This window comes from Anoplophora glabripennis, unplaced genomic scaffold (assembly GCF_000390285.2).
Source record: "Anoplophora glabripennis isolate ALB-LARVAE unplaced genomic scaffold, Agla_2.0 scaffold53, whole genome shotgun sequence".
Lineage (NCBI taxonomy): Eukaryota > Metazoa > Arthropoda > Insecta > Coleoptera > Cerambycidae > Anoplophora > Anoplophora glabripennis.
Window position 1 is genome coordinate 557,208 of NW_019416376.1, and position 13,764 is coordinate 570,971.

Here is a 13,764-nt window from a genome sequence, read left to right on the forward strand (position 1 = left end):
GCTTCCTTAGTTATTATCAACTTCATTTAATATTTGTAGTCTTTGTGCTAACTGATTTTAATGACTTTTTAATAGTTCGATTAAAAATAATATTCTAGGCAGTGAAAAGCCTGAGGCGTAATAAAATTTTATCAGCCCCTATAAAATAAGAATTAATAATAGAGATAATGAAGACACCAGCAGGGTATATCGCAGGAATGGCGGAGGAATGTAATTTAGACGCGATCACGCGCGGGCTCTTTTCGTCCGATAGTCGATGGAATTCAGCAGCGGAATATATTCCACTTCATTAAATTCCTTTAAGCTTTATCTCGGCGTCCGTAAAAAAATGTACCTCGTGTTTTGCAATGAACATTTGCAAAGATACAACCTATAATTGTGTTTGAGCTGTTATGTAAACTGAAATTTAAAACGTAAATGAAAAAAGAGCTACACTAAATTCATTGCGATTAAATATTTCTGATGAATTTACAGATTTGCGTTCGTGGTTAATAGGTACCCAATTGAGTTAAAGTAACCATAACCTCAGGCAATGCAATATAGTTATTGCTAATTAACTAGGTCTTAAATGCAATTAAGGATTACGGTAAGTAATTTCATATGACGCTCAATGCTCAAGGGGAATATCTAATGATCCAATAATTTAGCCCTCCAGGAAAACGACCAAACTAGTAAAGTAAATTTAAAATGAAATTATTTTAAAAATTGCTAAAATGTTATCTAGCCATTCTGAAAACTCCTTTATGAATTAATAGGACTATTTATACCCCTATAAATTGGTTTGCAGTATACTTTATTCTATGATTAAGTAATAATAAGTGAAAAAGTTACAGGGTGGAGCAATTTTTTACACATTTAGGAAAAAATTGAATGGCTAGAATCGCATCTCGGTTTGATTTGTTTAAGAAATATATTAATTTTCGGCCGATTTTCGTTAGGTATGTCAAAAACACTTTTTGTTTCATTTTTGTGTATGATTTAGTGACGTACAACATTTTTCTAAACCTTTCAATTTTTTAGTGATATTTTCTTGAAATTCAACTGTTTCATGATACAGAGTTAAGTGTGCCATGGATGTAAGTATCTGAATAAATGCATGTGACACTAATTTCACAGCTACGTAAAGAAATTGATGTTTCTCATTTTCAAATAATAAAAGCTTTAATGCAGTTTTGTTACACCTACTGAATTTTGATACGATAAAATTTTGATTTTATTTCAATACCTTTAAAACAAATAGAAAAATAAATTGACTAAGTTTATAATTTTATTTCAACTTTTTATTGCTGCTAATAAACACTCACGAAGAATATGCAGTTTACCCTCGCACCCATTCACAAAATTCGAATCACTCGTTCGCCGAAAAACCTGCCGCGAATTATCCTGCAGGCGCATGCTTGTTTCTGCCATACTTAAAGGCAAATTCAAATATCTTCACGCATAGTCCTGACTCTATTAGTGAACACTATGTGAAAGATGGTCGGAATCGGTATCATAGCTTATGTTTTATGTGCTCTTTTCGAAGTTTTATCGGCTAGAGGTATGTAAAAATATTCTTGTATAAGGAGTTGTACGGCGAATATTATTTGGCAGGTCCATTCCAGTTTGTTTTATTGATATTAGATACACTTGGAATAAAATTTAATGAGGGGCATTAATTTCATTGCCTCGGAAATTGCTGCCACTTTATCGTGCGAAATATCATCGTGTTGAGTTCGAGACAGAGTAATTTGTTCACGTTGCCTTTCGGTTTGAATGTCACTGAATTTTTCAGCGTAAAGACTGATTCAAAAATGTAGAAGTTACTTTATTAACACCAAATTTTTTGAAGCTTTCGAGCTTAAGGAAGTAAAATTGTATTTAGATAACTCGATCTGAAACGTATTTGCATTCAAGGAAACAACAGTCCTTGAAGTACGGCCCATTCGTTTCCGGACACTCTGTAGGTAAAATATTTTTTTGAATTTGTTAGCATATGCTGTCTACAAAACTTGGATATATCATGAACCGGTTCAAATACATATACTTGTCTCTTCTAAACATCTTTTGATCCTCAAAATTCTTATTAAACAAGGAATAAGTTACAAATTTGGAGAGTTAGGTACCTAATATTAAAATACTAAGTAAGGTTAAATATAATATTCAGAATACCTATTTAAAATTACACTTATTACTATTACAGAAGTTTTATTTTCAAAGAAATTTAATCTTTGAAATGTTACTAAATAAGTGTCTAATATTCGAACTTTTTATTTTGAATTAATTAACAATGAAAGATTTCATCTTTTTATTTGACAAACTAAGCATATAGCAGACATTTTTTTTCTAGACGCAAATAAAATTTACCACGTTTCTCTAAATGAGGACAACTCCATCTCATTACATTGGACCCTGGACTATTGTTCGGACACTATAATCTTTGAAATTCACCTACCTTCTGATTATGGATGGTTCGCAGTTGGTTTCTCGGACCGAGGGAAATTATTTCCTGCAGACTACTGTCTTCTGTGGGAAAATCAGAAGGGGGAGCTATCGTTAAGGGTAATGTAGAATATATAAATTGACGAAACGTGCAAAATTCTCTAAACAAGCAAATATAAATTTGTTAAAAACATTTTTTGATCTATGAAATGCTATATTTTAGGTTTCCTGTAAATGCCAAATTTGTATTAAAGATCAATTACCAAAGTTTTTTTTAGGACACATACGCAAATGATCAGGGAGTGATTTACCTTGATAAGCAACAGGACTGCTATGGATTTAAAGATAAAAAAGGAAATGGCGTCATTAAGTTCACTTACAGACGAAAGTTTGATACTTGCGACAGAAAAGACTATATCATTGAGGTGAGAGGATATAGAAATTAATTATCAGAGAAAAGATTCATATTGGATTTCTAAGTTTCTTTAACTTTAGGAAATATTTGCCCTTTCGCCTTTTTCGTACTTAAAATATATATATACGCGTGAGTCGTAGAAAATTCTCTTGTGGTTTCAAAACTGTACTTGGAAAATAATTAAATATTTTGCATTTCGAAGATATACATATTTTTTGACAGAACACCTTGTATATACATATACATATTTGTGAATATTTAATAGTAAGAGAGATATGGTCAAAAGAGTCTAAAGAGTTTATTATTAACATACTTTTTGACCATATTTGCCTATTTTCTATTTTAAAAAAGTTCAGATGTAATAAATATATCCCAAATATAAAATTCAATTGTTTTTATAATCACAGTTTTGAAACCTATCTACGGATTGTGGTTTTTTATTTTCTTCCAGGATGGAACCACCCATATAGTTTGGTCAAGAGGAAAACACAAATTATACCAAGTAAACGGCTTAAATATAAGCTCAACCCCCAAAGATAGCGGAATGGTTCGAATTCACCTACTGAAAAATATTAACGCGGTGTCTGATTTGCCGTCGCATGTGAAAACTTTGGATATCCTAGCTGATAAGGTCAAAGTACCTTCCGACGAAACCACTTATTGGTGTCATGTTTTCAAACTGCCTGAAGAATACAGCGCGAAGCATCATATTTATCAGGTAAGTTTCCTTGAAAAATTTAAATGGCCGTTGTTAAAAATAAGGGAATATGTTATTTTATAACCCATCCAAGAATCTAAAATGTGGAATCTAAATCATCTATATTATTTCTTTCTTAACTTAAAAAAAATTTTTTTTTTCAAGTTTACCACTCAATTATTTCTTTCATATATTTTTTTTCAATTTTGGGATTTTATATACATTTTAAAAAATTTTCAAAATAGTATGTGAAATAAGCTAAATGTGAAAAAAAAAATTTTTTCAATCAAAAAAAAAAATAGGAAACCAAAAGACAACCACTGAAAAAATTTGGGGATTTATAAAAAATGTCGAAATTTTTTAAGAAAAAATTTTTTTTTTCAAAAATGCTAATCGAGAAATTTTCGTTTTTGTCGAAAATTAAAAAAAAAGCAGTGAAGATAGGTCCAGATAATTTTGATCTATTTTTTTCATAACGTACATTTAAAAACAAAAATTTTGAAAAAAAAAACGTTCCGATAACTCAATTTTTGAAAAAGTTGATTATTTAAAAAAAAAGTATTTCTTTAAAAAATTCATAACTTTTTTTTGAGTTGGGTGAAAAAATTTGAAAAAACGAGGTTTTCAATGGGGTAGAAAACAATAAAAAAGTTTCAGCCAAAACGAAAGGGGTCAAGATTAAAAGTGGTCGATTTGGCCCCCGTAAGTACTTCATTTCGAATATTGGTCATATATTTTAGTACGAATCTAATATTCAAGAGAGCAATCAAGGGCTAGTCCATCACATGGAAGTTTTCCACTGTGAAACAGCTGCTAATGAGGAAATTCCGCTCTACATAGGCAACTGTTTCGCTAAGGAAAGACCACCAAAGACTCAAGTATGCAAAAGGGTTTTGGCAGCTTGGGCCATGGGAGCTCCACCTTTCACATACCCTGAGGTATGTATGGTAATCGGACCCAAACAAAAAAAAATTGAAATACTGTATAAACTCAATTATCCGCATTTGGTGAAACAAAATTTGGATAATTGAACAGAAAAAGGTTCAACCTATACGACACCAAAATCACTCCGATCTGACTACCCCTGCGCCCAGCGCGCGCTACCGAACATTTGTTGCACTTTAATAGTTATATTCCCTTATACACATATATGCACAAAACGAGCACGAACAATCGCAAAATCGATTGATTTATTATAAACGATAAATCATATTTTTACAATTGAAATGAATTGATTCATGAACACGTACTTCTGTGAATGAGCATCATCATCTGCCGACTCCACAACAATATTCTTAGAAAATTAGAAATCGAAAGATTTGGATCACCAAAGTTCGAATAATCGAATTTATACTGAAATTATACAAATTTCTTATGTACCTGACATTTAAAACTTTTTAGGAGGCTGCTTTACCCATTGGAGGCGAAAACTTTAATCCCTACATTATGCTAGAGATTCATTATAATAATCCGGAACACAGAGCAGGTAAGTAAATTGTACATGGTTATAAAATAAAGCATAGATTCGATATTTCTTAAAGAACTGATTTGTTACGGACAAGTCGATCTTTATTTTTTTGGTCTTTCGGTGCCATTGAATATCTCGTAACGTCATCGATATATTTCTTAAATCAAACATTACATTTTTTAACACATTTTTAGAAAAATATACAAATCTCTGAGATATAGCTAATTAATTAAGAATTATTAAACAAAAAAATTTATTTATAAACAAGACGAGGGCCGATAGACTGACCAGCGAGATCATTGGATCTTAATCCTCTCGATTTTTGTTATTGAGTTACATTTAAAATACTGTTTATAAGAGCAGATCTATCGACGATCTCCAGAATAAAATATGTCACATAATAAAAAGTAAATATTAATAGCTTTATCATAAAGTAAAACTCCAATCGAATTTAGCATCCTTCAAATTCATTCTGGGTGCACAACTGTGCAACAGTAAAATATAGCATCATTTTCTCTTCTTTAGATTTCGTCGACAGTTCAGGTGTAAGATTCCACGTTTCGACGAAACTGAAGAAGGTGGACGCTGGCGTTATTGAATTGGGACTGGAATATACTGATAAAATGATAATCCCACCCGGTCAAGAATCGTTTCCGCTTACCGGTTACTGCACCAGTGCTTGCACCTCAATGGTAATGGTTTTTATTACCCATTCTCTTCTGGACTATTCTACGAATAGCAAAAGTACCACTTAAAATATGCATGATAATTTATTACATAAGTCCATCAGGAAATAAATGAGTTTTATATGACCTGTGGGAATTTTAAATTTTTTTTTTTTGAATTTTGTGTAGAAAATTCAAATTTAAAAGTGAACCCGACAGAAATTCAAAACATGCAAGCAAATCTAAATCCGAGTAAATTATTTTTTTTTTACAAAACTTTCAAGTTGAATTTAGTTTCAAGTTTGAAGAAAACAATTTTTCAGGGTCTACCAACTGAAGGAATAACGATTTTTGGATCACAACTTCATACTCACTTAACCGGAATTCGTGTCTATACGAGACATTTTGACGCTTATGGAAAAGAGTTGCCTGAATTGAATAGAGACAACCATTACAGTACACATTTCCAGGAAATCAGGAGACTCAAGAAACCTGTCAAAGTTTTACCTGTAAGAACATACGTACCTAAATATTTTTGAAAATGTTCGGTGGTATCACTTTTCGTTTTATTTCGAGTAAAAGCAAATATGTTGTTGAAATTTGGTAGTGACGTTGAACTTTACACGAGCTTCAGAAATTTCTCGATTATATCTATTCCTATTTTCAGGGACATGTTTTGATAACGAGATGTGACTACAACACAGAAGAAAGGGAAAACGTCACATTGGGAGGATTTGAAATAACCGACGAAATGTGCGTTAATTACATCCATTATTATCCACATACAGATTTGGAAGTATGTAAGAGCTCTATCAGTGACCAGGCTTTGGAGACTTATTTTCGATACATGAACGAGTAAGATCTATTTATAACTCATATTAGTGTTCGTAGTAGTCATACATCTAACGATTTAACAGAAAATTGTTCGTTAAATGCTCCGTTAAATCGCTACCGTTTACCGTTACATGTGTCACAGTTATAAGAACAGTTTGAGACTGAAAATAATTAAATTAATTAAGCAGGAACGTGTGTCTATTTTAATTCTTAATTTTGAAATAGATGGGAGGGGCAGCCAACTTCTACCAATCAAGGAGTATCCCAGAATTACAAGTCTATAAAATGGAACAAAATGCGGGTCCAACTTTTGAACGAGGTGTACAATGAAGCTCCTTTAAGTATGCAGTGTAACATGTCCAGTGGAGACAGATTCCCTGGTTACTGGGAAAACGCTCACATACCTCCCGTTATAACTCCTTTACCGCCCCCTTTCAGGAAATGCGAAAATATAATATAGAAAATGTAAGACGAGAATATATAACTATGATGTCTGTAACGATATCCTAAAAATAAATTAACTCTGTTGAGGAACGTAGCTTTATTTCTTTATTTTTTAGTTAAATATTTATTTTACTGGCGTTGTTTTTAAATCAACTGTACGAAGCTACGAGGTGGCAGCGATGGAAAATAAATTTCTAACAGACTGCTTTTGTGTAATTTTACGATATTTGAAGCACTGTGTTTAGTTCGTGAAACTCAGTGTCAATGACCCAGTTTGAGTGAACTGTAACAACGTTATAGGCCGTTTGAAAAAATAAATGTCAACAATACTTCTCCAAAACAAAAATGGCTGACTATGCCGCTGCTTCATTATATTGGAACGTTAGCGTTTACTGCAGTCGAAATAGAATTTGTATAGTGCAGCGTGGTTTTAAGTTTCATTTTATAGAAAGAAAAATACACACTTAGGGTTTTTTATTAAAATTATTATATATAGTACAAAATAAATACAACTATGTTCTTAATTCATAAATTTGTATATAGGCCTCCGTCAAAGTAATCATCTGCGGTAAGATATCCGTTACATGTAAATCTTGCATTTCGTACCACTGACCCGTCGACTTTTGTAAGATATGCACCCTGTACGTACCTTTGTTTGGTTCCCCATCATGTACTATATTTGCCACTAGGTCATAAATCGTATTTTTATGTTTTGCTTTTACTTCTGGCGTTAAAAACTCGGCAAAGTCTACATTTCTAAAAAAATCATCAAATCAAATCTAACCTCACATAACCTAATTCATTCTAACATTATATTTACTTACTTGACCGGAAAATTGACAATCGTAGGATTTTTCTCAATAAAAAATGTATTTTTAGTAAACCTCTTAATATACAGTATCAAGTACGGTGGAAGTCGAGTAATCTCAAATCTTTTCATAAAATTCTCTTTATACGTTTTGTATTCCTTCTCAGTCTGGCCATTAAATTTTGTTAATAACTGATACAAATTCACCTTAAAAAAAATTAAAAATTAAACACCAGCAAAGTTCTTTGCTTACTCTATTACTTACTTGAGGAATTATATTTTCCCTAAATTCGTCTATAAATAACGGCGGCGGTGGTAAATCACACGTCAGATAAAGAAACGGGGACTCCGTTATGACTTCTTGATATTCAGCGGTAGCTAACAAAGTTTTTTTTTCCTTATCGTTAAGATCGGTGGAAGGTATTTTCCTCGTGTAAATTTTCATATTTCCCAAAAACGACTTGTAAATAATCGAGCTGTCTTTCTTTTTGTTACCATTCAGTGCTCTGTGTAACGCATTTAAGAACCACGATAAAAAGTCAATAGGATCCCCTAAATAAATGGCATAAAATAGGTGCGATATTTATAACTGCATTGTCTTACCTTGTTGCGTAAATTGAAACTGTTTTTTACTCCACAATACAACAGCCTGTAACATTTCATGAGGTGAGACATGGGCTTTAAAGTTTCGAGGATTCCAAAGCTTTCGCATAAGTTCACCGAACCTTTGAACCAGGAGATAAGCAGAATCACCTGGTGGTCTTTTTACGTTACTATAATTTTCTTCCCTTAAAAAGTAGTTCCTTAATGGCGTAACATGTGACAGAGCCTAAAATTTTATTTCATTACACGTTTTCGGAGGAGCTGCAAATACTATACCTGTAGAACCACATTACAATAATCGTTAGCTTTAATGTTGTTTAACCCCACTATACCAGGTGTATACAGAGAACCATCGATAGCCCTTGATAATTTAGTACTGGAATCTAAATTTCTTATGTGCTCTTCAGTAAAGGTAGGATTTAAAACATATTTTATGTCATCTAAAGAGGAATCTAAAAGTGAAATATTTTAACTGTGCAGCAGAACGTGGAATGACTGAATACTCACCTACAATTTCGTAATTATCTGGCAAGCAGTAAAATTTTAGCGTTTGTAAATTAAGGAAAACATGATGTCCCTCTGCAACTGAGTGTGTATAAGCATGAGTGTTAGTTCCTCTTCCTTGGAAATACTTTCCACACACCAAACAAGCATATACATTTATTCTCGTCAATGAAACTGAACATAATTTTTCAAAATCAAAATCTAAATACTGGCGGTTAATGGTATCAAGATAAGGGCACAGTCTTGGAATTCGATTGACTAAAAAATTTCAAGCAATGTAATAATAGAATAAGACAAATATACTATTATCTCTACCTTGGATCTGTGGGCTTGGATCCTCTTCTTCAGTTTTTATTTCTATCTTGGCTTTACCTATAATGCAAATAAATAAAATGCTATTAAATATTACAGAATATCGATAAATATTCTACCTTTAAATTTTTTATTTGGTGGTTTACCAGATGCATACATTTTAAGAAAATGTTGGCATACAATTGAAGAAGTCAGCAAATAACAAATATTTGCTATATGAGATGAGACGAAGACGTTAAATTACGTTTTAGGTTATGTTTTTCTTTTCGCCTTATTTTATTTCATTTACGCTTACAGCTAATTCTGCTAATTGCAACTGATCGAATGGTGATTGTCGGATTGGCCAAATATGTGAAACAACTAATGTGATCATATCAACAATTCGGGAATTTGATGTTATGGCAATTCTGTAATTTAATGTTTGGCATTTGGTGAGTGGGACACTGATGATTGAGGTTATGAAATAAAAGAAAAATGTCAAAATGTTATTTAAAGTTAAATATACATATTTTTTGAAAAATATTTACCAAAAGCACCTACATATTTCTTATCGTTATTTATCCGGTCTAAATTTATGGGTAATTTTTTTTATTTTTAATTTTTGGATTCCAGTTAATTGAAATATTTTTAAATGTAGGATGAAGAACTCTCACCTGAAATTAAACATAAGATAGAAAATCATTGGAGGAATCGAATTAAAGTAGAAAATTTTAATGAGAATGAGACTTCAAAGGAAAAGTATTACGTATTGTGTATGTTTCCATACCCATCCGGTTTTTTACATATGGGACATGTACGAGTATACACTATCAGTGATACAATAGCCAGATATCAAAGAATGAATGGTAAAAATGTAGGTATTGTGTACGTATTTTATATATAAATGATTTGATATGTTCATGTACTTTTTAAGGTTATACATCCAATAGGATGGGATGCTTTTGGACTTCCTGCAGAAAATGCAGCAATTGATAGACAGATAGCACCCGAAGAATGGACGAAACAAAATATAGCCTACATGAAAAAACAGTTGCAAGAATTGGGGTGCAGCTTTGAATGGCATCGAGAATTAGCTACATGTGACCCAGAATACTACAAATGGACGCAAGACTTGTTTTTAAAACTATATAATGCAGGGTGAGTATCAAGAAACTATAATATTATTTATGATAATTTTTTATACTAGGTTGGTATACCAGAAAGAAGCTTTGGTCAATTGGGATCCTGTTGATCAAACAGTATTGGCAGATGAACAAGTGGATGAAAATGGCTGCTCCTGGCGTTCTGGCGCAGTGGTAGAAAAAAAACTTTTAAAACAGTGGTTTGTGAGAACTACAAAATTCGCTAAAGACTTACTTGAAGGTCTGAATGATTCTGTTTTACACGACTGGCGAGATATTATAAAATTACAAAGGCATTGGATAGGCAAATGTAACGGCGTTCATTTTGACTTTAAAATATGTGATGGTGGTGATAATGTAAGTTTGTGGACTGATATGCCTGAGTATATTGAACATGCTAAATTCGTGGCAGTCAGTAACGGTCACATTTTGGCAAAGAAAGAGGTAAAAAGTGGCGAACGGACAGTGAAACTTAATGTCGAATTGGAAAATCCGTTTAATAGTGAAAAGTTACCGGTGTATGTTACTAATGATGTTGAATTTTTACCAGGAACGGATACCTTTGTGGGTAAGTTATTTTTAAATATTACCGAGGCAAAAGTTACACTTTTTGACCGTTTCTTAGGTATTCCTGGTGCACAAGAACAGGCAGAAACATTTGCCATAAAATATAATATACCTTACGGTGCCATCCCTAAATTTATTGTTGAAGAAGAGATTAAGCGCCAACAAGAAGCGGTTTGTAAAAAAGCGCAACAATTGAACATCGGTGGTTACTGGACTAGCGCTAAGCTACGTGACTGGCTGATTTCTCGACAGAGATATTGGGGTACCCCTATTCCAATTATACATTGCGAAAAATGTGGTACCCAACCTGTACCGAGAGAGAACTTACCTGTGGAGTTACCTAAATTGACTAAACTAAGTCAGAAGGGCGGTTCACAGCTAGCAGAGGTTAAGGAGTTCATTAACACGATTTGTCCCAAATGTGGAGGTTCGGCGAAGAGAGAAACTGATACAATGGATACGTTTGTCGACAGCTCTTGGTACTATTTGAGATATTTGGATCCAAAGAACAACAATGAAATGTTCGACGAGGAGAAAACCAGGAGAATGACTCCTGTAGATTTATACATAGGAGGAAAGGAACACGGTAAATAATATTGGATATTTATAATACCTCTTGGATTTATAAATTGTTGGTATATACAGCTTCGGACAAAGTTAGAGCTACTTCCATTAACTTGTCAGTATATGAACTAAATGCTTTGTACAGATTCCAAAAAAAGAATAAGTCAATAAAGTTCTGTTATCGACAGGGGCGCGCCTTTAATGACGTATACGCTATTTTGTCCGATACTGTATGTAAGTTATTTTATTTTTAACGAGAAATATTGCAGCGGTGTTGCACTTATATTATGCAAGGTTCGTAAGCCATTTCCTGCATTCTCTGGGTCTTCTACCGGAAAGAGAACCTTTCAGAAGGTTGCTGGTGCAAGGAATGGTGATGGGCCGCAGTTTTAGAGTAAAGGGAACCGGTGAATACTTACCCGAGACCAAGGTAAACATTTTAGGTAAGCATATCCCCATTGCGGAATATAAATTCCCTTATAAACTAGCAATAGTTCCCGATGTTTGCAGACTTGAAACGAAACAAGGCCGTGGTTAAGGAAACGGGCGAACCGGTTAATATTTCCTGGGAGAAAATGAGCAAGTCTAAATTCAACGGGGTCGATCCCGACGACATGTTCAAAAATTATGGCATCGATACTACTAGGTTGCTAATATTAGCGGATGTCGCTCCCACTTCCCATAGAAACTGGAACAGCAACAGTAACTATTTTAAACGAATGCAGTTAAACGCACATGTTTTTTTTATGTAATTTTCCAGCATTCCCCGGCATTTTAAACTGGCAGAAAAGGTTGTGGTTAACGATTAGGGACTTCTTGAAACACAGAACCAATTTACCCCCTCGGATTCCCGAGGATCAGTTTCGTTCTCACGAAGATTTCATGTTTGATTCCAGGAATTACTACATCAAAGGGACGTCGTTCAACTATCTGATCTCTCAACAGCTCAGCGTTGCCGTTTCTAAACAGCAAGGCCTTACCAACAGTCTTAGGGTGAATATATCTTGATTTTTTTTACCAGTGCTGATTAATTTTCGATTTGTTTAACAGAAATCCCCACCTGCTATCTTTGCGTACGGCCTCCAGTTCGAAAGAGCTTTGGCAACGCAGATAATTTTATTAGCCCCGATGGCGCCTTACTTTGCGTCCGAATTGTGGAGCGGATTTATAGCTGCCCCTAATCGGTTAAATAATTCTGAGGAAATTCGTTGGGATAAATCGGTGTTTGAACAGACGTGGCCAGAAACCGATATGGACTATAATTTGGATCTTGTGTGTCAGGTTTGTGTTATGGTTTTGGATGAAATGTTTTGCTTGCAATATAATATGTCTTTCAGGTTAACGGTTTTGAGAATTCCGTTGTGAAAATACCAAGAAAGGATTTAGAGCGACTGCAAGAGGAAGAGGCGATCTCTATAGCTCTAAAACAAAAGGAAGTCCAATCTACCTTGACGACAAGGAACGTATTGGATATACGTTACACTGTGCATGCGGGATGCGAAGGAATCGTTAATATATTGACTGATCAACCTCCGCCGAAGGTGAAAGTGCAGGAAGCAAAGAATTAATGCTTTCCTTTATTGTAATATTATTTTGAGCCAATTATTAAGAGATCCTAAGAATGAAAATAAATGAAAATTAAAATTTGTCTTTATTTTCTTATTTTATCGCGAATAGGCAACCAGTAATACATTTTTATAGATTTGTTTGTCTAAATAGGAATTAATGCACAAATAACAGACTTTCCCCACATTCTAACACAGATTTGCTATAAATTGGACTTAGTTTGAACCTTAAATTACTTTTTATTCTAAAGAAATTTGGAAAAAAATTTAGGGCTCGGAAAAATCTAATAGAGTTCCGTTAAAGTATAATGGTACTTGCAAATATAAAACTGAAATGAATTTCTCTATAGCTTTTGTGATTTTCGAAATATTCAATTTTTTTCTTCAGTAAAGCAACTTACAAAACGGATTACATCAGCGTATTCTGCGACCCAAACTAGATAGGGTACCATCTTTCGTCAGCATTTTAACTTTTTGAGAAATTTCATGAAAATTGTCAAAAAATCAATGTGCTCATCCAAAAACCGGTTTGTCTCAACTTTGAAAATATATTGTTATACGGATTAGAATGAAAAATTGCTTTCTTAACGTGATCGCACTGGCTGGATCGAGGAATATCCGACGTTTTTCTGCGTAGGTGAGATGTATTGTTCTCATATAATTTTTTTGTGAACTGTTAAGCTACAATACAAAATGCGCAAATTAAATTACTTTTCTATAAATAGATAAAGATTTGTTTATAATTTTATAGTTTATATTTAATGCATTTACCCATA

The 13,764-nt window shown here is 33.3% G+C and overlaps 3 protein-coding genes across 3 annotated transcripts; 2 read left to right on the forward strand and 1 right to left on the reverse strand.

Annotated features, from left to right (window-relative positions):
* The first annotated feature begins 1,452 nt into the window (after positions 1-1,452).
* LOC108905603 (tyramine beta-hydroxylase) lies at positions 1,453-6,970 on the forward strand. The gene is made up of 10 exons (XM_018708555.1): positions 1,453-1,540; positions 2,330-2,541; positions 2,700-2,846; positions 3,288-3,554; positions 4,274-4,471; positions 4,935-5,019; positions 5,527-5,693; positions 5,990-6,175; positions 6,334-6,521; positions 6,726-6,970. Exons 1-10 carry the CDS (start codon positions 1,477-1,479, stop codon positions 6,958-6,960), a joined length of 1,749 nt encoding a protein of 582 aa, XP_018564071.1. The 5' UTR covers positions 1,453-1,476; the 3' UTR covers positions 6,961-6,970.
* A 443-nt stretch (positions 6,971-7,413) lies between these two features.
* On the reverse strand, positions 7,414-9,458 carry LOC108905553 (U4/U6.U5 tri-snRNP-associated protein 2). The gene is made up of 8 exons (XM_018708491.1): positions 9,291-9,458; positions 9,175-9,231; positions 8,863-9,117; positions 8,632-8,807; positions 8,356-8,581; positions 8,018-8,304; positions 7,769-7,959; positions 7,414-7,700 (listed from the first exon to the last, which is right to left on the reverse strand). The coding sequence occupies exons 1-8, from the start codon at positions 9,328-9,330 to the stop codon at positions 7,457-7,459; spliced, it is 1,476 nt and encodes a 491-aa protein (XP_018564007.1). The 5' UTR covers positions 9,331-9,458; the 3' UTR covers positions 7,414-7,456.
* Positions 9,459-9,637: 179 nt separating this feature from the next.
* On the forward strand, positions 9,638-13,061 carry LOC108905543 (probable leucine--tRNA ligase, mitochondrial). Its single transcript, XM_018708480.1, has 10 exons — positions 9,638-9,749; positions 9,809-10,024; positions 10,085-10,308; positions 10,358-10,860; positions 10,918-11,445; positions 11,693-11,866; positions 11,934-12,125; positions 12,184-12,416; positions 12,474-12,704; positions 12,761-13,061. The coding sequence occupies exons 1-10, from the start codon at positions 9,654-9,656 to the stop codon at positions 12,989-12,991; spliced, it is 2,628 nt and encodes an 875-aa protein (XP_018563996.1). The 5' UTR covers positions 9,638-9,653; the 3' UTR covers positions 12,992-13,061.
* The last annotated feature ends 703 nt before the right edge of the window (positions 13,062-13,764 follow it).

Coding starts and splice junctions, on each gene's coding strand:
- LOC108905603 (XM_018708555.1), top strand. CDS start 1,477: ATGGTCGGAATCGGTATCATAGCTTATGTTTTATGTGCTCTTTTCGAA. Junction 2,847..3,287: donor GAAAAGACTATATCATTGAG/GTGAGAGGATAT, acceptor ATTTTCTTCCAG/GATGGAACCACCCATATAGT. Junction 4,472..4,934: donor CACCTTTCACATACCCTGAG/GTATGTATGGTA, acceptor AAAACTTTTTAG/GAGGCTGCTTTACCCATTGG.
- LOC108905553 (XM_018708491.1), bottom strand. CDS start 9,330: ATGTATGCATCTGGTAAACCACCAAATAAAAAATTTAAAG. Junction 8,808..8,862: donor AGATAATTACGAAATTGTAG/GTGAGTATTCAG, acceptor TTTCACTTTTAG/ATTCCTCTTTAGATGACATA. Junction 8,582..8,631: donor ATTGTAATGTGGTTCTACAG/GTATAGTATTTG, acceptor ATAAAATTTTAG/GCTCTGTCACATGTTACGCC.
- LOC108905543 (XM_018708480.1), top strand. CDS start 9,654: ATGTTATTTAAAGTTAAATATACATATTTTTTGAAAAATATTTACCAA. Junction 10,861..10,917: donor AGGAACGGATACCTTTGTGG/GTAAGTTATTTT, acceptor ACCGTTTCTTAG/GTATTCCTGGTGCACAAGAA. Junction 11,867..11,933: donor GACCAAGGTAAACATTTTAG/GTAAGCATATCC, acceptor CGATGTTTGCAG/ACTTGAAACGAAACAAGGCC.